At 52.5% G+C, this 26,454-nt stretch overlaps 1 protein-coding gene across 1 annotated transcript in view; it reads left to right on the plus strand.

Moving 5' to 3' along the window:
- Positions 1-9,085: 9,085 nt before the first annotated feature.
- LOC140398875 (collagen alpha-1(V) chain-like) overlaps positions 9,086-26,454 on the plus strand; it is a 205,606-nt gene continuing 188,237 nt past the window's right edge. The window contains exon 1 of the mRNA XM_072487819.1: positions 9,086-9,422. Coding sequence (XP_072343920.1) covers positions 9,326-9,422 — 97 coding nt within the window. The 5' untranslated portion in view covers positions 9,086-9,325. The remainder of the gene's footprint in view (positions 9,423-26,454) is intronic.

A 26,454-nucleotide genomic window follows, 5' to 3' on the forward strand; every position in this document is an offset into this window, starting at 1 on the left:
TGTATCTAACCCCGTGCTGAACCTGTCCTGGGAGTTTTTGATGGGGACGGTGTAGAGGGAGCTTTACTCTGTATCTAACCCCATGCTGTACCTGTCCTGGGAGTGTTTGATGGGGACAGTGTAGAGGGAGCTTTACTCTGTATCTAACCCCGTGCTGTACCTGTCCTGGGAGTGTTTGATGGGCACAGTGTAGAGGGAGCTTTACTCTGTATCTAACCCCGTGCTGTACCTGTCCTGGGAGTGTTTGATGGGGACAGTGTAGAGGGAGCTTTACTCTGTATCTAACCCCGTGTTGTACCTGTCCTGGGAGTGTTTGATGGGGACAGTGTAGAGGGAGCTTTACTCTGCATCTAACCCCGTGTTGTACCTGTCCTGGGAGTGTTTGATGGGGACAGTGTAGAGGGAGCTTTACTCTGCATCTAACCCCGTGCTGTACCTGTCCTGGGAGTATTTGATGGGGACAGTGCAGAGGGAGCTTTACTCTGTATCCAACTCCGTGCTGTACCTGTCCTGGGAGTGTTTGATGGGGACAGTGCAGAGGGAGCTTTACTCTGTATCTCACCCCGTGCTGTACCTGTCCTGGGAGTATTTGATGGGGACAGTGCAGAGGGAGCTTTACTCTGTATCCAACTCCGTGCTGTACCTGTCCTGGGAGTGTTTGATGGGGACAGTGCAGAGGGAGCTTTACTCTGTATCTCACCCCGTGCTGTACCTGTCCTGGGAGTATTTGATGGGGACAGTGCAGAGGGAGCTTTACTCTGTATCCAACTCCGTGCTGTACCTGTCCTGGGAGTGTTTGATGGGGACAGTGCAGAGGGAGCTTTACTCTGTATCTCACCCCGTGCTGTACCTGTCCTGGGAGTGTTTGATGGGGACAGTGTAGAGGGAGCTTTACTCTGTATCTCACCCCGTGCTGTACCTGTCCTGGGAGTGTTTGATGGGGACAGTGTGGAGGGAGCTTCACTCTATCTAACCCCGTGCTGTACCTGTCCTGGGAGTGTTTGATGGGACACTGTAGAGGGAGCTTTACTCTATATCTAACCCCGTGTTGTACCTGTCCTGGGAGTGTTTGATGGGGACAGTGTAGAGGGAGCTTTACTCTGTATCTAAGCCCGTGCTGTACCTGTCCCGGTTGTGTTTGATGGGGACAGTGTAGAGGGAGCTTTACTCTGTATCTAACCCTGTGCTGTACCTGTCCTGGGAGTATTTGATGGGGACAGTGCAGAGGGAGCTTTACTCTGTATCCAACTCCGTGCTGTACCTGTCCTGGGAGTGTTTGATGGGGACAGTGTAGAGGGAGCTTTACTCTGTATCTAACCCCGTGCTGTACCTGTCCTGGGAATGTTTGATGGGGACAGTGCAGAGGGAGCTTTACTCTGTATCTAACCCCGTGCTATACCTGTCCTGGGAGTGTTTGATGGGGACAGTGTAGAGGGAGCTTTACTCTGTATCTAACCCCGTGCTGTGCCTGTCCTGGGAGTGTTTGATGGGGACAGTGTAGAGGGAGCTTTACTCTGTATCTAACCCCGTGCTGTACCTGTCCTGGGAGTGTTTGATGGGGACAGTGTAGAGGGAGCTTTACTCTGTATCTAACTCCGTGCTGTACCTGTCCTGGGAGTGTTTGATGGGGACAGTGTAGAATGAGCTTTACTCTGTATCTAACCCCATGCTGTACCTGTCCTTGGAGTGTTTGATGGGGACAGTGTAGAGGGAGCTTTACTCTGTATCTAACCCCGTGCTGTACCTGTCCTGGGAGTGTTTGATGGGGACAGTGTAGAGGGAGATTTACTCTGTATCTAACCCCGTGCTGTACCTGTCCTGGGAGTGTTTGATGGGGACAGTGTAGAGGAAGCTTTACTCTGTATCTAACCCCGTGCTGTACCTGTCCTGGGAGTGTTTGATGGGGACAGTGTAGAGGGGGCTTTACTCTGTATCTAACCCCGTGCTGTACCTGTCCTGGGAGTGTTTGATGGGGACAGTGTGGAGGGAGCTTTACTCTGTATCTAACCCCGTGCTGTACCTGTCCTGGGAGTGTTTGATGGGGACAGTGTAGAGGGAGATTTACTCTGTATCTAACCCCGTGCTGTACCTGTCCTGGGAGTGTTTGATGGGGACAGTGTAGAGGGAGCTTTACTCTGTATCTAACTCTGAATCGTTGTATTCTCGTTCTCAGCTGAGCTCTATCACCAAAATCAATTTTCCTTTGGTGGGATTCTGCGAAATGAGACTAAGTGTTAACGCCGGCGCACGATTTGTGAACTTTCACGAGCGCAAAACTGATGCCGTACCTGGACCGATTCAGTGACTGCGGAGGGACAGCACCGGCTCCACGTGGAACACAATCGATTCCAATGAAAAATGGGGCCGGATTGGCCGGGTCCGTGATTGACACTCGGGAGGCTGACAAGCTGCAGCCGCACACACACATTACACTCCCCACACACACTCATCCTAGCCGCACACACACATTACACACCCCACACACACTCATCCCAGCCGCACACACACATTACACTCCCCACACACACTCATCCTAGCCGCACACACACATTACACACCCCACACACACTCATCCCAGCCGCACACACACATTACACTCCCCACACACACTCATCCCAGCCGCACACACACATTACACTCCCCACACACACTCATCCCAGCCGCACACACATTACACACCCCACACACACTCATCCCAGCCGCACACACACATTACACTCCCCACACACACTCATCCCAGCCGCACGCACACAGTACACTCCCCACACACACTCATCCCAGCCGCACACACACATTACACTCCCCGCACACACTCATCCCAGCCGCGCACACACATTACACTCCCCAGACACACTCATCCCAGCCGCACACACACATTACACTCCCCACACACACTCATCCCAGCCGCACACACACATTACACTCCCCAGACACACTCATCCCAGCCGCACACACACATTACACTCCCCACACACACTCATCCCAGCCACACACACACATTACACTCCCCGCACACACTCATCCCAGCCGCGCACACACATTACTCCCCACACACACTCATCCCAGCCACACACACACATTACACTCCCCACACACACTCATCCCAGCCACACACACACATTACACTCCCCACACACTCATCCCAGCCGCACACACATTACACTCCCCACACACACTCATCCCAGCCGCACGCACACAGTACACTCCCCACACACACTCATCCCAGCCGCACACACACATTACACTCCCCACACACACTCATCCCAGCCACACACACACATCACTCCCCACACACACTCATCCCAGCCGCACACACACATTACACTCCCCAGACACACTCATCCCAGCCGCACACACACATTACACTCCCCACACACACTCATCCCAGCCACACACACACATTACACTCCCCGCACACACTCATCCCAGCCGCGCACACACATTACTCCCCACACACACTCATCCCAGCCACACACACACATTACACTCCCCACACACACTCATCCCAGCCACACACACACATTACACTCCCCACACACTCATCCCAGCCGCACACACATTACACTCCCCACTCACACTCATCCCAGCCTCACACACATTACACTCCCCACACACACTCATCCCAGCCACACACACACATTACACTCTCCACACACACTCATCCCAGCCGCACACACACATTACTCCCCACACACACTCATCCCAGCCGCACACACACATTACACTCCCCACACACACTCATCCCAGCCGCACACACACATTACACTCCCCACACACACTCATCGCAGCCGCACACACACATTACACTCCCCAGACACACTCATTCCAGCCGCACACACACATTACACTCCCCACACACACTCATCCCAGCCACACACACACATTACACTCCCCGCACACACTCATCCCAGCCGCGCACACACATTACTCCCCACACACACTCATCCCAGCCACACACACACATTACACTCCCCACACACACTCATCCCAGCCGCACACACACATTACACTCCCCACACACACTCATCCCAGCCACACACACACATTACACTCCCCACACACACTCATCCCAGCCACACACACACATTACACTCCCCACACACACTCATCCCAGCCGCACACACACATTACACACCCCACACACACTCATCCCAGCCACACACACACATTACACTCCCCACACACACTATCCCAGCCGCTCACACACATTACACTCCCCACACACACTCATCCCAGCCGCACACACACATTCCCCGCACACACTCATCCCAGCCGCACACACCCATTACACTCCCCACACACACTCATCCCAGCCCCACACACATTACACTCCCCACACACACTCATTCCAGCCGCGCACACACACTACACTCACCACACACACTCATTCCAGCCGCACACACACATTACACTCACCACACACACTCATTCCAGCCACACACGCACATTACACACCCCACACACACTCATCCCAGCCGCATACACCCATTAAACTCCCCACACACACTCATCCCAGCCGCACTCACACATTACACTCCCCACACACGCTCATCCCAGCCGCACACACACATTACACACACGCTCACCCCAGCCGCACACACCCATTACATGCCCCGCACACACTCATCCCAGCCGCACACACCCATTACACTCCCCACACTCACTCATACCAGCCCCACACACACATTACACTCCCCACACACACTCATCCCAGCCACACACACACACATTACACACCCCACTCACACTCATCCCAGCCGCACACACACATTACACTCCCCGCACACACTCATCCCAGCCGCACACACACATTACACTCCCCACATATACTCATCCCAGCCTCACACACATTACACTCCCCACATACACTCATCCCAGCCGCACACACATTACACTCCCCGCACAAACTCATCCCAGCCGCACACACATTACACTCCCCACCCACACTCATCCCAGCCGCACTCACACATTACATTCCCCACACACACTCATCCCAGCCGCACACACACATTACACTCCCCACACACACTCATCCCAGCCGCATACACACATTACACTCCCCACACACACTCATCCCAGCCGCAGATACACATTACACTCCCCACACACACTCATCCCAGCCGCACACACACATTACAGTCCCCACACACACTCATCCCAGCCGCATACACACATTACACTCCCCACACACACTCATCCCAGCCGCATACACACATTACACTCCCCACACACACTCATCCCAGCCGCACACACACATTACAGTCCCCACACACACTCATCCCAGCCGCACACACACATTACACTCCCCACACACACTCATCCCAGCCACACACACACATTACACACACATTACACTCCCCACACACACTCATCCCAGCCGCACACACACATTACACACACATTACACTCCCCACACACACTCATCCCAGCCGCACACACACATTACACTCCCCACACACACTGCACTCCCCTCACACACTGCGCTCCCCAAACACTGTACACCCCGCACACACAGATTACACTCCTCACACACACTGCACTCCCCGCACACACACATTACACTCCCCACACACATTGCACTTCCCACACACACTGCACTCCCCACACACACTCATCCCAGCCGCACACACACATTACACTCCCCACACACACTCATCCCAGCTGCACACACACATTGCACTCCCCACACACACTCATCCCAGCCGCACACACACATTACACTCGCCACACACACTCATCCCAGCCACACACACACATTACACTCCCCACACTCACTCATCCCAGCCACACACACACATTACACTCCCCCCACACATTCATCCCAGCTGCACACACACATTACACTCCCCACACACACTCATCCCAGCCGCACACACACATTACACTCCCCACACACACTCATCCCAGCCGCACACACACATTACACTCCCCACACACACTCATCCCAGCCGCACACACACATTACACTCCCCACACACACTCATCCCAGCCGCACACACACATTACACTCCCCACACACACTCATCCCAGCCGCACACACACATTACACTCCCCACACACACTCATCCCAGCCGCACACACATTACAGTCCCCACACACACTCATCCCAGCCGCACACACACATTACACTCCCCACACACGCTCATCCCAGCCGCACACACACATTACACTCCCCACACACCCTCATCCCTGCCACACACACACATTACACTCCCCACACACACTCATCCCAGCCGCACACACACATTACACTCCCCACACACACTCATCCCAGCCGCACACACACATTACACTCCCCACACACACTCATCCCAGCCGCACACACATTCATCCCAGCCGCACACACACATTACACTCCCCACACACACTCATCCCAGCCGCACACACACATTACACACCCCACACACACTCATCCCAGCCGCACACACACATTGCACTCCCCTCACACACTGCACTCCCCGCACACACTGCATTCCCCGCACACACTGCACTCCCTAAACACTGCACTCCCCGCACACACGCATTACACTCCCCGCGCACACTGCACTCCCCGCGCACACTCGACTCACACTGCGCTCCCCGCGCTCCCCGCACACACCGCACTCCCCGCACTCACCGCACTCCCCCACACACCGCACTCCCCGCACTCCCCGCGCACACTGCGCTCCCCGCACTCCCCGCACACACCGCACTCCCCGCACTCCCCGCGCACACTGCGCTCCCCGCACTCCCCGCGCTCCCCGCACACACCGCACTCCCCGCACACACCGCACTCCCCGCACACACCGCACTCCCCGCACTCCCCGCACACACCGCACTCCCCGCACACACCGCACTCCCCGCACACACCGCACTCCCCGCACACACCGCACTCCCCGCACACACCGCACTCCCCGCACACACCGCACTCCCCGCACACACCGCACTCCCCGCACACACCGCACTCCCCGCACACACCGCACTCCCCGCACACACCGCACTCCCCGCACACACCGCACTCCCCGCACACACTGCTCTCCCCACACATACCTTCCCAGCCAACAAGGTGGCAGCGAGGAGAGCAGCTACCCGTTTCACGAACACCGAGCTGGAGACCCCCCTGAATGCCGTGGAGGAGAGAGGGACCACCCTGTACCCCAGCCTGGGAAGGAGGCTGCCAGCCACCACCGTTCACTGTGCCTGGGCACAGGTGGTCAGCGCCGTGGGTGACACCGTCCAGACGGGTGAGCAGTGACGGACGAAACTGCACAACTTACTCCGGGGTGGTCAGGGTGAGTGGGCAGCACTGCGCCTTGGTGACCCCAACTCACACACCCGTAACCTGACCCCCACCCAGAGCGCAACAAACCCCGCCCTGGACGTGGTCGACGACCCTGGGCTAAGTGAAGTCACCGAATGGAGATGGGCCGTGGGCGCAGACATGAGACCTGTTGAGTGGCGGTTCCCCATGACAATGCCCCCCCGCCCCACACCACCCTCACACTCACCCTCACCCCCTCCAACACCACCCCCACACCTCCCTCACACTCACCCTCACCCCCTCCAACACCACCCTCACACTCACCCGCACCCCCTCCAACACCACCCCCACACTCACCCGCACCCCCTCCAACACCACCCTCACACTCACCCTCACCCCCTCCAACACCACCCTAACACTCACCCTCACCCCCTCCAACACCACCCTAACACTCACCCTCACCCCCTCCAACACCACCCTCACACTCACCCTCACCCCCTCCAACACCACCCTCACACTCACCCTCACCCCCTCCAACACCACCCTAACACTCACCCTCACCCCCTCCAACACCACCCTCACACTCACCCTCACCCCCTCCAACACCACCCTCACACTCACCCTCACCCCCTCCAACACCACCCTCACACTCACCCTCACCCCCTCCAACACCACCCTCACACTCACCCTCACCCCCTCCAACACCACCCTCACACTCACCCGCACCCCCTCCAACACCACCCCCACACCTCCCTCAGTACTGACCCTCTGACAGTGCAGCACTCCCTCAGTACTGACCCTCTGACAGTGCGGCACTCCCTCGGTACTGACTCTCTGACAGTGCAGCACTCCCTCAGTACTGACCCTCTGACAGTGCAGCACTCCCTCAATACTGACCCTCTGACAGTGCAGCACTCCCTCAGTACTGACCCTCTGACAGTGTGACACTCCCTCAGTACTGACCCTCTGACAGTGCGACACTCCCTCAATACTGACCCTCTGACAGTGCGGCACTCCCTCAGTACTGACCCTCTGACAGTGCGGCACTCCCTCAGTACTGACCCTCTGACAGTGCAGCACTCCCTCAGTACTGACCCTCTAACAGTGCAGCACTGCCTCAGTACTGACCCTCTGACAGTGCAGCACTCCCTCAGTACTGACCCTCTGACAGTGCGACACTCCCTCAGTACTGACCCTCTGACAGTGCAGCACTCCCTCAGTACTGACCCTCTGACAGTGCAACATTCCCTCAGTACTGACCCTCTGACAGTGCGGCATTCCCTCAGTAATGACCGTCTGACAGAGCGGCACTCCCTCAGTACTGACCCTCTGACAGTGCGGCACTCCCTCAGTACTGACCCTCTGACAGTGCGGCACTCCCTCAGTACTGACCCTCTGACAGTGCGGCACTCCCTCAGTACTGACCCTCTGACAGTGCGGCACTCCCTCAGTACTGACCCTCTGACAGTGCAGCACTCCCTCAGTACTGACCCTCTGACAGTGCAGCACTCCCTCAGTACTGACCCTCTGACAGTGCGGCACTCCCTCAGTACTGACCCTCTGACAGTGCGGCACTCCCTCAGTACTGACCCTCTGACAGTGCGGCACTCCCTCAGTACTGACCCTCAAACAGTGCAGCACTCCCTCAATGAGGGATTGAGGTCCCATGTTTGGAATATATTTTTTGGGAGTATTTTGCAGAGTTTAAAGTTAGTGCCTGGTCTGGTTATTTGAGGGGTTTAAAAGAGAAGTTGTAAGTAGCGGTGATGTGAGTGTGAAGCCTCCCCTTGGCGTGCAGGGCAGTTCTGGGCGGTGTCAGCTGATCGGGTTGGAGTGAGCAGTGAGAGGGACAGAGGGAGACTGCCAAATCTGCAGCATCTCCCTGTGCTGCTTGTTTGCAGAGTTGTTGAGCTGCAGGAAGCTGTGAGGAGGGAGGTCTAGGACAGAGCTGGAGCTGGAACCTCAGAAAGAAGCGACATTCCTTATGGGTTCCTAGATTCACGCCCCATCATTGAATTTGCTGATTGACCCAAACTTGTAAACTTTATTTTGTAAATCCGCTGCTCCCAGGATCAATTTGGGAATATGGATAACCCAAGTCGCTGGAGGAGGAAGAGAAGGATTTGGCATTCTCTGTTAGCTCTACAATTCACTCTTTCATTAATAACTTATGGCGGTGCAGGTGAGTGAGTCTCTCCCGCATTGGGAGCTCGGCAAAGTTCGAACAAAAAGTTTTGTCAAACTTTCTGCTTAGTTGAGGGACTGGGAGTGGATTCTCTCGGTCATTTTCCATGATTCCCTCCCCCGCTTTGCAGATTCGCTCAGAATCTGGAAAACATGACTTTGTTTAAAGTGACCACAATCCTTTTGAAGGAAGTTGTTTTGGGGTGGGTGGGTGGGGGGTCATGTTCCCCTGGTTCACTATCCAGACTCCCCCCTGCTCCAGCCTGATCGCCACACACACTTTCCCTTTTGTTCTGTGTTGCCTGGCTGGAGGAAGAGCAGAAAGCCACCCTGAGAAAGTTTTCAAACCTGAACTTTCCTTCCTTGGCAAAGACAGGACTTTCTGTCCAGGAATCAGCTCACTCCTCCTAGTGTCAATCCCCAATGTCTCCCTGTTCCCCAAACTGCGCCCCCAGCACCTCCCCGGGCTGATATTATAACTTCCCCATTCCCTTTTTGTTCAAAGAAAAATACTGCAAACCTATGCAGAGGAGTTTGATATTTTGGAGAGGGAGGTTGGGGAAAGGGAGTTTGCTCGCTGACATATAGACCAGTAAAGCTGATTAAACCACTGGTACTTTCCAGATGGTTTGGATTCAATTGCAGGCTGTAGGACTCGGAACATGTTTTGATTCCTGACTTTTTGGACCATTTCATTTGCGAATCCTGGATGGGAGATTGCTCCAAGCAGCTTGTCTGCTGTCTGTCTGAAGTGGGACATGTTGGGATGATGAAATCCTCTGGGATGTTTAACAGACAAAACCTGAGGGAATAATTCTTCTCTAATGTGGTCATGTCTGTTAGACTAATAGAGGTCGGCATGGTTATTCAGATTTCCATGGAGATTTGATTACATTTGAAGTTATCACTGTCTTTGAAAGAGGAATAGATAAGACCCAGTCTTAATTAGACATATCCAAAAACATTTAACCCTGGAATCTCAGACAGTGGTTCTGTGTAAGGCTGTGTACCAGTGCAGACAGTGGGTCTGTGTAAGACTGCATACCAGTGCAGACAGTGGGTCTGTGTAAGGCTGCGTACCAGTGCAGACAGTGGGTCTGTGTAAGGCTGCGTACCAGTGCAGACAGTGGGTCTGTGTAAGGCTGCGTACCAGTGCAGACAGTGGGTCTGTGTAAGGCTGCGTACCAGTGCAGACAGTGGGTCTGTGTAAAACTGCGTACCAGTGCAGACAGTGGGTCTGTGTAAGGCTGCGTACCAGTACAGACAGTGGGTCTGTGTAAGGCTGCGTACCAGTACAGACAGTGGGTCTGTGTAAGACTGCATACCAGTGCAGACAGTGGGCCTGTGTAAAGCTGCGTACCAGTGCAGACAGTGGGTCTGTGTAAGGCTGCGTACCAGTACAGGCAGTGGGTCTGTGTAAGACTGCATACCAGTGCAGACAGTGGGCCTGTGTAAAGCTGCGTACCAGTGCAGACAGTGGGTCTGTGTAAGGCTGCATACCAGTGCAGACAGTGGGTCTGTGTAAGACTGCATACCAATGCAGACAGTGGGCCTGTGTAAAGCTGCGTACCAATGCAGACAGTGGGTCTGTGTAAGGCTGCGTACCAGTGCAGACAGTGGGTCTGTGTAAGGCTGCGTACCAGTACAGACAGTGAGTCTGTGTAAGACTGCATACCAATGCAGACAGTGGGCCTGTGTAAAGCTGCGTACCAGTGCAGACAGTGGGTCTGTGTAAGGCTGTGTACCAGTGCAGACAGTGGGTCTGTGTAAGGCTGCGTACCAGTGCAGACAGTGGGTCTGTGTAAGACTGCATACCAGTGCAGACAGTGGGTCTGTGTAAGGCTGCGTACCAGTGCAGACAGTGGGCCTGTGTAAGGCTGCGTACCAGTGCAGACAGTGGTTCTGTGTAAGGCTGCGTACCAGTGCAGACAGTGGGTCTGTGTAAGGCTGCATACCAGTGCAGACAGTGGGCCTGTGTAAAGCTGCGTACCAGTGCAGACAGTGGGCCTGTGTAAGGCTGCATACCAGTGCAGACAGTGGTTCTGTGTAAGGCTGCGTACCAGTGCCTGTTTCTTACCTGTACTCAAAATTCATATTTAGTCAGCACTGAGTGAGGGACCTCCTGCTCCACTGATACTCCAGGATGCTTGAACTGATTCCCCGGGTCTAGTGCAGTCACCAGGCCTGTCTCTGACCCCAGTTCCTGAGACAGCTTCACCCACCTTCATCGCTCTGGTGGCTGAACAAGATCCAGAAGAATAATCGCCCGGTAGCTTTGACCCCCGTGTTATGCTGTCCAATACCCACCTACAGACACTCCAGCTTAACTATTGTCTGAACTGGCTTTCTGCTGGAGGAGAGTTTAAAAGTGATCTTCGTCTGGTAACTGTGTGTTAGGAGAGGGAGAGTGAAGGGAGGGAGGGAGGGGGGGGGGGGGGGGGTAAATGGGGGCAGGGGTGAAAAGATTGAGTACAGCTGGCATGAATGAACGGTTTAAAGGTCATTGGGACTGGAAGGGTCAAACGCACCAGTCAGAGGTTCAAATCCAAGCCGTTGGCTGCTGAGCTCAGATTCTCCCAGGTGTTGTGCAGACGGATGAGAATTCTGAAAGTATCTCTCCAGGAATTGCTCACCAACCCGTCACTAGTTAACCGAGTGGGTAAACTGACCAGGGCAGATGTTTGTCTGCGACGCATAGCAACCGGTCACTCAGGCTGTGTGGCTTTTACTGGTCACTCCAGACCCACCATTTCCCAGCTGATGTGGTTAACCCAAAGCGAGTGTGAGTGTGTGTGTATGTGTGTGTAAGCGTGCATGCGTGTGTGTGAGTATGGTGTGTGTGTGAGTGTGCACAGGTTTGAGTGTGCCTGTGATTGTGAGTGTGTGTGAGTGTGCAAAGACTTCAGGAAAGTGATAGAGGGGAGGAGAAGCCTAAATGATTCAGGAGAATATAATGAGGCGTCAGCAGCGGTGAAGTCTGTATGGGTAGAATTAAGAAATAGGAAAGGATTTGAGACTGGAGTGGCAGATTGGATAAATGCAGAGATTGGACAAGCATGCAGCAAAGGCAGAGAGGTTTTAATGGGAGATTTTACCTCTCTTATAGATTGGAACAAACAGGTTTGCACATGTCAGAAAATTCTGTGTCTGGGACAGTTGCTGAAGCAATAGGCTGAATTTCACAGAGGGAATCTGGACTCCAGCATTAGGGTAAAAGGCCGGTCCCGAGATCAAACTGGCCAGCAGGGGGACCTACTCAGCAGTTTTACCACAGGCAGCCTCTTAATTGGCCGTCTGTGGGCCACTGCCCAGTGGAGGGTGGCAGATGCGCTCCTGATGGATCTGGAACCTTCTGTCTTCCAGCCTGAAAGAATAACTTGAGGGTTGGCAGTGAGCCCAGACCTAAAAAAAGCATTAGTTCAGCAGCTTTGATGATGGAAGTGAATTGTTACCTTTGCTGGATCTATCTTGAAATGCTTACAATTGGTTTTGTGATCTCTTTTGTCAATGTCCCAATGTTTAAGATTAAGAGATGTGAGGTTTTTGTTGCCTCTGTTATTGGTATTTTAATAGTCTGTCTGATTGGCATTTTTATTGGGTTGTACGGACAGCAGTTTGATTTCTCAAAGATTTGTGATTTATTTCCCTCCGTAGTTCCACACTTGCCATTGTTATCATCTGGCTCATTGCTATCCCATGGTGCCTACCAGGGAAATGTGCATGGAATGGGAGTGAGTTGGCATGGACAGTATGAGGAGCCATAGGGGGGTGTGATGGACGAAGGACAAAGGGCTTAAAATCTTCCAAGACAACTTGGACAATGTTGCAGATTGCAGAGGTGGGCCTTCTAACCAACGTGCCTCAGTACGTGCCTGTCCCTGTGGCCACTCACTCTCTGTTTCCGGGGCAGGTCAGCCCAACTCCAACTTGCACACCTCCCCAGAGAAACTCTCGCGTGGTATTGGGTCACTTTTTACCGAGGTGGATCTGGTGATTCCGAAACTTCCCTGACTTGAGCTACCGAGTTCGGTAGTCATAACTCTGTCTCAACACTGTGCATAGTATTCAAGTTGTGGCCTCACCAACACCCTGATGCAATTTTAGTACCACTTTCTAATTCTTGTACTCCAATTCCCTTGCAATAAAGGTCAAGATCTTGTTCCTAATTGCTTGTGCCTGTACGCTAACTTTGCATCCCTTGTACAAGCACAGCCAAGTCTTTCCCCAAATTATAATCCATCTGCCATCTTGGTGCCCACTCACTAAACCGCTCTATATCTCTGCAGCCTCTTTGTATCCTCCTCACAGCTTACCTTCCTATGTGGATTGGTATCAACAGCAAACTTAGATACGTTACTCCCAGTTTTGTAAACCTAAATCACTAATATAGATTGTAAATAGCGGAGGCCCCAGCACTGATCCTTGTGGCTCCCCACTAGTCGTAGCGTGCCAACTTGAAAAAGCCCCAATTATGCCCACTCTCTGTTAACCAATCCTCCAGGAGATAATCTCCAGCACACCGGCCTCCAGAAACTCTCCTCAGAGCCCATGGAACCACACTGATCACAGACAGATCACAATCCTGGAGAAATGGGCAGAACATTTTAACCTGGTTCTGAAGTGGCCTCAACAGTCATTGGTCACACAATTCACTACTTGTCCGAATGTGAAGTCAATATTGTCGCTGGCTGATATCCTCCCTAAAGCTGAAATCATGAGAGCTTTAGTCTCCTGTCCAGTGGAAAGGAACCAGGTTGACATACAAACCCAGGTGGAATATACAAAACTGCAGTCCATGCCAAGCTAAGGGGCAAGTTACATTCGCGCCACACAAGTGCCAAGCAATGACCATCTCTAACAAGAGACGATCTAACCATCACCCCTTGACATTCAATGGCATTCCCCTCACTGAATCCCCCACTATCAACATCCCGGGGGTCGCTATTGACCAGAAACTGAACTGGACTAGCCATATCCTGTACCAGCCTCCCCGAACAGGCGCCGGAATGTGGTGACTAGGGGCTTTTCACAGTAACTTCATTTGAAGCCTACTTGTGACAAAAAGTGATTTTTCATTCATTTCATTTCATTTTTCATTTCATATAAACTTTCATATAAGGACAAGAGCAGCAGATACCTGGGAACCCTACCACCTGGAGGTTCCCCTCCAAGTCACTCACCGCCCTGACTGGGAAATATATCGCCGTTCCTTCACTGTCGCTGGGGCAACATCCTGCAACTCCCTCCCTACCAGCACAGTGGGTGTACCTACACCACACGGACTGCAGCGGTCCAAGAAGGCAGCTCACCGCCACCTTCTGAAGGGCAACTAGGGATGGGCAATGAATGCTGGTCTCGCCAGCGACGCCCACATCCCATAACATATGAATGAAAAAAGGTTGACAGGGTTTATGTCAGCATCAGTCACATTGGTTTGTCTATTTTGTAGCTACACATGCATTCTTTATTCTCTTTGAGAAATTTTGGGGAAATGTTGGCTGGATGAACAGCCTAAGTGCCAACTTGATGAATGTGTGAGGAATGTTCCCTCTGTGTCCAGCACTGCTTCCAGAGCATCTAGCTCTCAGTATCCACTGACCTGACTAAAGCTTTAACTCAATCCATCATCGTGGCCTATGGAGCATTTTGACAAAATGGAAGCATCAGTACAGAGTGGGTAAATCCTCGATAACATTAGTACAGAGTGGGTAATTCCTCGATAACATTAGTACAGAGTGGGTAAATCCTCGATAACATTAGTACAGAGTGGGTAATTCCTCGATAACATTAGTGTAGAGTGGGTAAATCCTCGATAACATTAGTACAGAGTGGGTAAATCCTCGATAACATCAGTACAGAGTGGGTAAATCCTCGATAACATTAGTACAGAGTGGGTAATTCCTCGATAACATTAGTACAGAGTGGGTAAATCCTCGATAACATTAGTACAGAGTGGGTAATTCCTCGATAACATTAGTGTAGAGTGGGTAAATCCTCGATAACATTAGTACAGAGTGGGTAAATCCTCGATAACATCAGTACAGAGTGGGTAAATCCTCGATAACATTAGTACAGAGTGGGTAAATCCTCGATAACATTAGTACAGAGTGGGTAAACCCTCGATAACATTAGTACAGAGTGGGTAAACCCTCGATAACATTAGAACAGAGTGGGTAATTCCTCGATAACATTAGTACAGAGTGGGTAATTCCTCGATAACATTAGTACAGAGTGGGTAATTCCTCGATAACATTAGTACAGAGTGGGTAAATCCTCGATAACATTAGTACAGAGTGGGTAATTCCTCGATAACATTAGTGTAGAGTGGGTAAATCCTCGATAACATTAGTACAGAGTGGGTAAATCCTCGATAACATCAGTACAGAGTGGGTAAATCCTCGATAACATTAGTACAGAGTGGGTAAATCCTCGATAACATTAGTACAGAGTGGGTAAACCCTCGATAACATTAGTACAGAGTGGGTAAACCCTCGATAACATTAGAACAGAGTGGGTAATTCCTCGATAACATTAGTACAGAGTGGGTAATTCCTCGATAACATTAGTACAGAGTGGGTAATTCCTCGATAACATTAGTACAGAGTGGGTAAATCCTCGATAACATTAGTACAGAGTGGGTAATTCCTCGATAACATTAGTACAGAGTGGGTAATTCCTCGATAACATTAGTACAGAGTGGGTAATTCCTCGATAACATTAGTACAGAGTGGGTAAATCCTCGATAACATTAGTACAGAGTGGGTAATTCCTCGATAACATTAGTACAGAGTGGGTAAACCCTCGATAACATTAGTACAGAGTGGGTAATTCCTCGATAACATTAGTACAGAGTGGGTAAACCCTCGATAACATTAGTACAGAGTGGGTAAACCCTCGATAACATTAGAACAGAGTGGGTAATTCCTCGATAACATTAGTACAGAGTGGGTAATTCCTCGATAACATTAGTACAGAGTGGGTAATTCCTCGATAACATTAGTACAGAGTGGGTAAATCCTCGATAACATTAGTACAGAGTGGGTAATTCCTCGATAACATTAGTACAGAGTGGGTAATTCCTCGATAACATTAGTACAGAGTGGGTAATTCCTCGATAACATTAGTACAGAGTGGGTAATTCCTCGATAACATTAGTACAGAGTGGGTAAACCCTCGATAACATTAGTACAGAGTGGGTAATTCCTCGATAACATTAGTACAGAGTGGGTAAATCCTCGATAACATTAGTACAGAGTGGGTAAACCCTCGATAACATTAGTACAGAGTGGGTAATTCCTCGATAACATTAGTACAGAGTGGGTAATTCCTCGATAACATTAGTACAGAGTGGGTAAACCCTCGATAACATTAGTACAGAGTGGGTAATTCCTCGATAACATTAGTACAGAGTGGGTAAATCCTCGATAACATTAGTACAGAGTGGGTAAATCCTCGATAACATTAGTACAGAGTGGGTAATTCCTCGATAACATTAGTACAGAGTGGGTAAACCCTCGATAACATTAGTACAGAGTGGGTAATTCCTCGATAACATTAGTACAGAGTGGGTAAATCCTCGATAACATTAGTACAGAGTGGGTAAACCCTCGATAACATTAGTACAGAGTGGGTAATTCCTCGATAACATTAGTACAGAGTGGGTAATTCCTCGATAACATTAGTACAGAGTGGGTAATTCCTCGATAACATTAGTACAGAGTGGGTAAACCCTCGATAACATTAGTACAGAGTGGGTAAACCCTCGATAACATTAGTACAGAGTGGGTAAACCCTCGATAACATTAGTACAGAGTGGGTAAACCCTCGATAACATTAGTACAGAGTGGGTAAACCCTCGATAACATCAGTACAGAGTGGGTAAATCCTCGATAACATTAGTACAGAGTGGGTAAACCCTCGATAACATTAGTACAGAGTGGGTAAACCCTCGATAACATTAGTACAGAGTGGGTAAACCCTCGATAACATTAGTACAGAGTGGGTAAACCCTCGATAACATCAGTACAGAGTGGGTAAATCCTCGATAACATTAGTACAGAGTGGGTAAACCCTCGATAACATTAGTACAGAGTGGGTAAACCCTCGATAACATTAGTACAGAGTGGGTAAACCCTCGATAACATCAGTACAGAGTGGGTAAATCCTCGATAACATTAGTACAGAGTGGGTAAACCCTCGATAACATTAGTACAGAGTGGGTAATTCCTCGATAACATCAGTACAGAGTGGGTAATTCCTCGATAACATTAGTACAGAGTGGGTAAACCCTCGATAACATTAGTACAGAGTGGGTAAACCCTCGATAACATTAGTACAGAGTGGGTAATTCCTCGATAACATTAGTACAGAGTGGGTAAACCCTCGATAACATCAGTACAGAGTGGGTAAATCCTCGATAACATTAGTACAGAGTGGGTAAATCCTCGATAACATTAGTACAGAGTGGGTAAATCCTCGATAACATTAGTACAGAGTGGGTAATTCCTCGATAACATTAGTACAGAGTGGGTAAACCCTCGATAACATTAGTACAGAGTGGGTAAACCCTCGATAACATTAGTACAGAGTGGGTAAACCCTCGATAACATTAGTACAGAGTGGGTAAATCCTCGATAACATTAGTACAGAGTGGGTAACTCCTCGATAACATTAGTACAGAGTGGGTAACTCCTCGATAACATTAGTACAGAGTGGGTAAACCCTCGATAACATCAGTACAGAGTGGGTAATTCCTCGATAACATCAGTACAGAGTGGGTAAATCCTCGATAACATCAGTACAGAGTGGGTAAACCCTCGATAACATTAGTACAGAGTGGGTAATTCCTCGATAACATTAGTACAGAGTGGGTAAATCCTCGATAACATTAGTACAGAGTGGGTAAATCCTCGATAACATTAGTACAGAGTGGGTAATTCCTCGATAACATTAGTACAGAGTGGGTAAACCCTCGATAACATCAGTACAGAGTGGGTAATTCCTCGATAACATTAGCACAGAGTGGGTAACTCCTCGATAACATTAGTACAGAGTGGGTAATTCCTCGATAACATTAGTACAGAGTGGGTAATTCCTCGATAACATTAGTACAGAGTGGGTAAATCCTCGATAACATTAGTACAGAGTGGGTAACTCCTCGATAACATTAGTACAGAGTGGGTAACTCCTCGATAACATTAGTACAGAGTGGGTAATTCCTCGATAACATTAGTACAGAGTGGGTAAACCCTCGATAACATTAGTACAGAGTGGGTAATTCCTCGATAACATTAGTACAGAGTGGGTAAACCCTCGATAACATCAGTACAGAGTGGGTAAATCCTCGATAACATTAGTACAGAGTGGGTAATTCCTCGGTAACATTAGTACAGAGTGGGTAACTCCTCGATAACATTAGTACAGAGTGGGTAAATCCTCGATAACATTAGTACAGAGTGGGTAATTCCTCGATAACATTAGTACAGAGTGGGTAATTCCTCGATAACATTAGTACAGAGTGGGTAACTCCTCGATAACATGTTTGCTCCTGTCCTGGGCAGTGGGGAACCTTCTCCTGCCTTCCAGTCACAAGTGGAGTCAAGACGGGCTGTGTGTTAACCCAGCACTCTTCAGCAGGCTTTCCAAAATATTCTCTCTCAATGGAAGCAGCATCCACAGCAGGTATCACACATCTTCCGTCTCCGGACAAGCCAGGAGCAGAGAGCAGGGAGATGTGGCTCGAGGCTCTCTATTTGCTGATAGCTGTTCACTGAATGTCTGTTCAGAACGAAAAGTGTAACACGTCACGGAGTGTGACACGTCACGGAGTGTGACACGTCACGGAGTGTGACACGTCACGGAGTGCGACACGTCACGGAGTGCGACACGTCACGGAGTGCGACACGTCACGGAGTGCGACACGTCACGGAGTGCGACACGTCACGGAGTGCGACACGGCACGGAGTGCGACACGGCACGAGTGCGACACGGCACGAGTGCGACACGGCACGAGTGCGACACGGAATGAGTATAACACGGAATGAGTATAACACGGAATGAGTATAACACTGCATGGAACGTAACACGGCACGGAGTGCAACAGGGCACGGAGTGTGACACGGAATGGAATGTAACACGTCACGGAACGTAGCACGGAGCGTGACACGTCACGGAGTGTAACACGGAATGAGTGTGGATTGGTGTGGGAGACCCTGCGGGGAGTGGTGAGTGTAATTGGTTATTGTGTATTAAACCTTTTTGTTCCATATCCAGCGTGGCTTCCTCGTGGCCGCTTGCCTGGATCCTACACTGGCGACGAGCATCCAGTGGAGCCATTTCCTCCGAACTTGGTCCACTTCTCAAAGGCTGGGAATATTGAAAGGAAACCGGGCAATCCCGGGCATGGCCCGTGGTGGATTCAGCGCTGGGCATTGACACTGGCAGCTGATGAATATGCGCTGGAACACCGATCATGGAGGAAGATTCCCCAATTGGACGGCCGCAGCCGGTTCCATTCCCAATCGGGTCGCGGTGCCTGGTTGTGCCGATAGCGGCCTTGCATTTCATGGACACACTGCCTGTCACGGTGGCTCAAATCCAGGCCTGGACCCAGACGGACCCAGTATTGGCCCAGGTCCTACAGTGTGGGGCTCAGCATCGCGCGCTGCCTGGTGAGCTGAGGGCGTTCACGGCGAAAGGGCCGGCGCTCAGTGTTGAAGACGGGATCCTGCTGTGGGGTTCGTGTGTGGTGGCGCTAGAGAAAGGTCACAGGTTATTGTGGTGCCAGAGAAAGGTCACGGGTTCATTCTGAAGGACCTACAGAACGGCCTCCCTGGCATCTCAAAGGTGAAAATGCTGCCCCGGAGCTATGTTCGGTGGTCTGCCATCGATGCAGACATTGAGACATTGGCAAAGCTGTCCATCCTGGGAGTGGCCGTGTGGCCACGCTCGAGACTACACGGTCAATTTTGCAGGGCCCTTTCGGGGATCGATGTTCCTCCTCATCGTTGTGCCGACTCCATGTGGCTGGACATCGCCGTGGCATCCACTACATTGTGAGCCACAGTCGGGAATCCCTGCCAAACATTCCGCATCCACGGAATCTCGCATGTCTTGCTCTCAGACGACGGGGCTGCTTTCACCAGCACGAAACTCGGTGACTTCCTGCGTGCGGACCGCAACCGTTACGTACGGACCGCACCGAACACCTGCCGTCAAATGGGTTGGCCAAACGGGGGGGGGGGGGGTACAGACATTAAACCAGGGCTTGCAGAAGCACAGGGCTTGCAGAAGCAGACCCCGGGTTCTCTGGAGACCCGCTTGGCTTGTTCTTTGTTCCACTAAAGTACCGTGCCACTGCCACCTCTGGAGTGGCATCGCCTGAGCTGCTGGTGGAACGACGGCTGCCCACCCGATTCAGGCTGGTGTCCCCGATATTGGAGGGAGGATCCGCAGAGGGAGGACCGCTCCGACTCGGATTCAGGCAGACCTGCACTCGTTAAAGAATCCTCTGCAGCTGGTGTTGTCTACGTTGGGAATTTTGCTGATGGAACTTTCTGGATTTGGCAGGTTGTGGTAGAACAGGCCGGGCCACATACACCACAATGCAGCATGGTAGCACAAGTGGGGCAGCACGATAATGCAGTGGTTAGCACTGTGGCTTCACAGCTCCAGGGTCCCAGGTTCGATTCCGGCTTGGGTCACTCTCTGTGCGGAGTCTGCACGTTCTCGCCGTGTGTGCGTGGGTTTCCTCCGGGTGCTCCGGTTTCCTCCCACAGTCCAAAGATGTGCAGGTTAGGTGGATTGGCCATGATAAATTGTCCCTTAGTGTCCAAAAAGGTTAGGAGGGGTTATTGAGTTACAGGGATAGGGTGGAAGTGAGGGCTTAAGTAGGTTGGTGCAGACTCGATGGGCCGAATGGCCTCCTTCTGCACTGTATGTTCTATGTTCTAACGCGGAGATGCAGGACCCGACACGGGGGGCCAGGAGTCAGACATGGAAACCCAACTGACCGAGGTGACCACGGAGCCGGTGGTGGTGTGTGGCTCCCACACATCAGCAACATTCCGATGCTCGGCCACAAACGTCGTTTCCGGGTGCGATGTACACCCCCAGATCCGGCGCAACGAACCCCCCGAGCGAACAGCCCAGGGCCAAGAAGACGAGGGGTCCTGCTCCTCAGACCATCGACATAGACGATGTTTCGGGTTTGGGGGGAGGGGTGCTCTAACCTGAACAGAGGTCACGCCGTCTGGACCATTAGGTTCCCCGTGGCCTCATCGGGATACAATCCCCGATGAGGGGGTGCAGCTAGATCCTGAACTGGGAAACCCTGGGGACACAAAGACCCCGACCCGAGTGTGGGCCGGGGCGGGAGACCCGTCAGGGAGTGGCGACTGTACCTGGTTTTCGTGTATTAAACCTTTTCGTTCCATATCCAACATGGCTTCCTCGTGGTCGCTTGCCTGGATCCGACATAATGTTTATTACTTTAATTTCCGCTCTCTAATTAGCTCCATTTCTGGTGCGTAATTTGCCTCCTGAACTCTTCACAGTAAAACTGAGCAAATCTGTAAATGTGTAAACGACAGACAATAAATGGAAAGGATTCAAAAACAAATGGAAACAGTTTATAGGGAAATGAAACTAGCCCCGTACGACAAAAGAGGTGACAGACAGTGTACAGTAGAGTGATAAGCAAGTGGGTCAAAGGTTAACAAGGGGTCAAAGGTTATCAGGCATGGGTAGGAATGTGGGGTCGCGGTTATGACCAGATCAGCCTCGATCGTATTGAATGGGGTAGCAGGCTCGAGGGGCCGAGTGGCCGACACCTGTTCCTAATTCGTATGTTTGAATGAAAAGCTGAGGAATAGCACAGACCCAGGCAGCAACAGCAGAGGGCAAGAGAACAGGTTGTAAGAACTACAAAGGGATTCTGAAAAGGAAGTTCGAAATCTGCTTAAATTCCACAAAGAGGAGATGGGGGTGGCCCTGATCTTTGTGGCTCCTTAAACAGTTAACGGTGGAGACAAGGAAAAGACGGGATGTTGCTTAATTACTCTGCATTTATTATGGAGGGAAGGAGGTGAGAATGTTGGACGTGCCAGGGATCAGAGACGGGGCGGGATTCTCCTGTTTTCTGGAGCAGCGCGCCCCCGCCGGCAGAGGGGCCCATTGTGGGCACCCCCGCGCCATCGGGAAATTCCCGGGCGTGAGTGCGCTGCCGGCGATGAGGAGGGTCTCGCCCGCGGAGAATGGAAGCAGGAACATGGGGGGGTTTCCCCAAAACAAAGCGAAGCTAATGAAGAAAATAATGGCATTGGAGAGTGACAAACCCCCAGAATCAGATGGTATCCATTCCAGGCTGGAAGGAAGTTGGTGAGGCCATTGCAGATGCAGTAAATATAATGGTCCAAATTCCTCTCAATTTTGGCAAACTGTTCTTTTAGATTCGCAAATCGCACAAGTCATCCTGCTGTTTCGGAACAGTGAGAGAAGGAAACTGGGAAATTGTAGACCAATTAGACTAACATCCGTTATCCAGAAATTACTGGAGTGTAAGATTGTGAAGGTTCGATCATACCTGACAAAGCTGAATGAATTTCCTGAAGATTTGACTGAAGGACGGGGAATGTCTATAAAGGTTATGTATGTGCACTCCCAGGAGGCTTTTGATAAACTCCCTCGTACCAGACTGTGAGTTACGGCTGGATTGGATTTGTTTATTGTCACGTGTACCGAGGGACAGTGAAAAGTATTTTTCTGCGAGCAGCTCAACAGATCATTAAGTACATGAGAAGAAAAGGGAATAAAAGAAAATACATGATAGGGCAACACAACATACACAATGTAACTACATAAGCACTGGCATCGGATGAAGCATACAGGGTGTAGTGTTCATGTGGTCAGTCCATAAGAGGGTTGTTTAGGAGTCTTGTAACAGAGGGGAAGAAGCTGTTTTTGAGTCTATTCGTGCGTGTTCTCAGACTTCTGCATCTCCTGCCCGATGGAAGAAGTTGGACGAGTGAGTAAGCCGGGTGGGAGGGGTCTTTGATTATGCTGCCCGCTTTCCCCAGGCAGCGGGAGGTGTAGATGGAGTCAATGGATGGGAGGCAGGTTCGTGTGATGGAGCTCTGGAATTGAAGGTAAATTATTGATCTGATTAGGAAATTGGCACACTGGCTAGACGCAGACTGTGGGGATGGAGGCAGGTCCTCGAATGAGCAGAATGTCGACTCGGACCCACCTTTTATTAATCTTTTTATTAATGACTCAGATCATAAGAACACAGGAACATGCGACTTAGGAGGAGGCCATTCAGCCCCTTGAACCTATCCTGCCATTCAATAAGAGCATTGGCTAATCAGCTTGTGGTCACATCTCCCCTTTCCTGTCAGACCCTGTAACCCCTGACCCCCTGTCCATCCCAAATCTGTCCAATCCTCTCGTCCAGAGAGGCAGTGGCCGGGACTGGCAGATTGACAGGCCGCAGTGGGTGACTGGTGCAATGGCAGTAACGGGGGTACGAAGGCTGTCTTTCTGAGAGAGATAAGAATCTTTATTGTCACAAGTAGGCTTCCATTAAACCTGCAATGAAGTTACTGTGAAAATCCCCTAGTCGCCACATTCCGGCGCCTGTTCGGGTATACAGAGGGAGAATTCAGAATGTCCAATTCACCCAACAGCACGTCTTTCGGGACTTGTGGGAGGAAACCGGAGCACCCGGAGGAAACCCACGCAGACACGGGGAGAACGTGCAGACTCCGCACAGACAGTGACCCGAGCCCGGAGTCGAACCTGGGACCCTGGAGCTGTGAAGCAACAGTGCTAACCAATGGGACGGGCACAGGTTCCGTGTCAGTCTATTGTGTACATTTGCCCAGCGACAGTAGCTGTGAGCTCGAGTGGCAATCTTTCATTATTATCAATCTCTTCCTCACCCACCTCTTTCTGCTCCGTCGCTGCCGGTCCAGCTGGGGGTTGTGATGGTCATCATGGAACAGAACGGGAAGTGAGAGATTCACACTGAGCCCACCTGTGGCTTGGGAATGGGAAGAGTGGTTGGGCTGAGGGAGGAGTGGGATGTGGAAATGTGGGGTTGGTACAAGGCACCATGACTATGGACACTGACAGCACCGCCGACAGTCAGACCAACATTAGGGGTGACCACCACCTTTCGGAGGGTGAGGAGAGTGTTGCGGTCGCTTCAGCGCCTTGTCCCGCAGGGGAACGGGCAGTGGGTCAGTGACTGGACAACGGGCACTGGGTCAGTGACTAGGGAACAGGCAGTGGGTCAGTGACTGGGGAACGGGCAGCGGGTCAGTGACTGGGGAACGGGCAGCGGGTCAGTGACTGGGGAACGGGCGGCGGGTCAGTGACTGGGGAACGGGCGGCGGGTCAGTGACTGGGGAACGGGCAGCGGGTCAGTGACTGGGGAACGGGCAGCGGGTCAGTGACTGGGGAACGGGCAGCGGGTCAGTGACTGGGGAACGGGCAGCGGGTCAGTGACTGGGGAACGGGCAGCGGGTCAGTGACTGGACAACGGGCAGCGGGTCAGTGACTGGGAAACGGGCAGCGGGTCAGTGACTGGGGAACGGGCAGCGGGTCAGTGACTGGGGAACGGGCAGCGGGTCAGTGACTGGGGAACGGGCAGCGGGTCAGTGACTGGGGAACGGGCAGCGGGTCAGTGACTGGGGAACGTGCAGCGGGTCAGTGACTGGGGAACGGTCAGTGACTGGGGAACGGGCAGCGGGTCAGTGACTGGGGAACGGGCAGCGGGTCAGTGACTGGGGAACGGGCAGCGGGTCAGTGACTGGGGAACGGGCAGCGGGTCAGTGACTGGGGTCCGGGCAGCGGGTCAGTGACTGGGGAACGGTCAGCGGGTCAGTGACTGGGGAACGGGCAGCGGGTCAGTGACTGGGGAACGGTCAGCGGGTCAGTGACTGGGGAACGGGCGGCGGGTCAGTGACTGGGGAACGGGCAGCGGGTCAGTGACTGGGGAACGGGCGGCGGGTCAGTGACTGGGGAACGGGCAGCGGGTCAGTGACTGGGGAACGGGCAGCGGGTCAGTGACTGGGGAACGGGCAGCGGGTCAGTGACTGGGGAACGGGCAGCGGGTCAGTGACTGGGGAACGGGCAGCGGGTCAGTGACTGGGGAACGGGCAGCGGGTCAGTGACTGGGGAACGGGCAGCGGGTCAGTGACTGGGGAACGGGCAGCGGGTCAGTGACTGGGGAACGGGCAGCGGGTCAGTGACTGGACAACGGGCAGCGGGTCAGTGACTGGGAAACGGGCAGCGGGTCAGTGACTGGGGAACGGGCAGCGGGTCAGTGACTGGGGAACGGGCAGCGGGTCAGTGACTGGGGAACGGGCAGCGGGTCAGTGACTGGGGAACGGGCAGCGGGTCAGTGACTGGGGAACGGGCAGCGGGTCAGTGACTGGGGAACGGGCAGCGGGTCAGTGACTGGGGAACGGGCAGCGGGTCAGTGACTGGACAACGGGCAGCGGGTCAGTGTCTGGACAACGGGCAGCGGGTCAGTGTCTGGACAACGGGCAGCGGGTCAGTGTCTGGACAACGGGCAGCGGGTCAGTGACTGGACAACGGGCAGCGGGTCAGTGACTGGACAACGGGCAGCGGGACAGTGACTGGACAACGGGCAGCGGGTCAGTGACTGGGGAACGGGCAGCGGGTCAGTGACTGGGGAACGGGCAGCGGGTCAGTGACTGGGGAACGGGCAGCGGGTCAGTGACTGGGGAACGGGCAGCGGGTCAGTGACTGGGGAACGGGCAGCGGGTCAGTGACTGGGGAACGGGCAGCGGGTCAGTGACTGGGGAACGGGCAGCGGGTCAGTGACTGGGGAACGGGCAGCGGGTCAGTGACTGGGGAACGGGCAGCGGGTCAGTGACTGGGGAACGGGCAGCGGGTCAGTGACTGGGGAACGGGCAGCGGGTCAGTGACTGGGGAACGGGCAGCGGGTCAGTGACTGGGGAACGGGCAGCGGGTCAGTGACTGGGGAACGGGCAGCGGGTCAG

Source organism: Scyliorhinus torazame, chromosome 22 (genome assembly GCF_047496885.1).
Source record: "Scyliorhinus torazame isolate Kashiwa2021f chromosome 22, sScyTor2.1, whole genome shotgun sequence".
Taxonomy (NCBI): domain Eukaryota; kingdom Metazoa; phylum Chordata; class Chondrichthyes; order Carcharhiniformes; family Scyliorhinidae; genus Scyliorhinus; species Scyliorhinus torazame.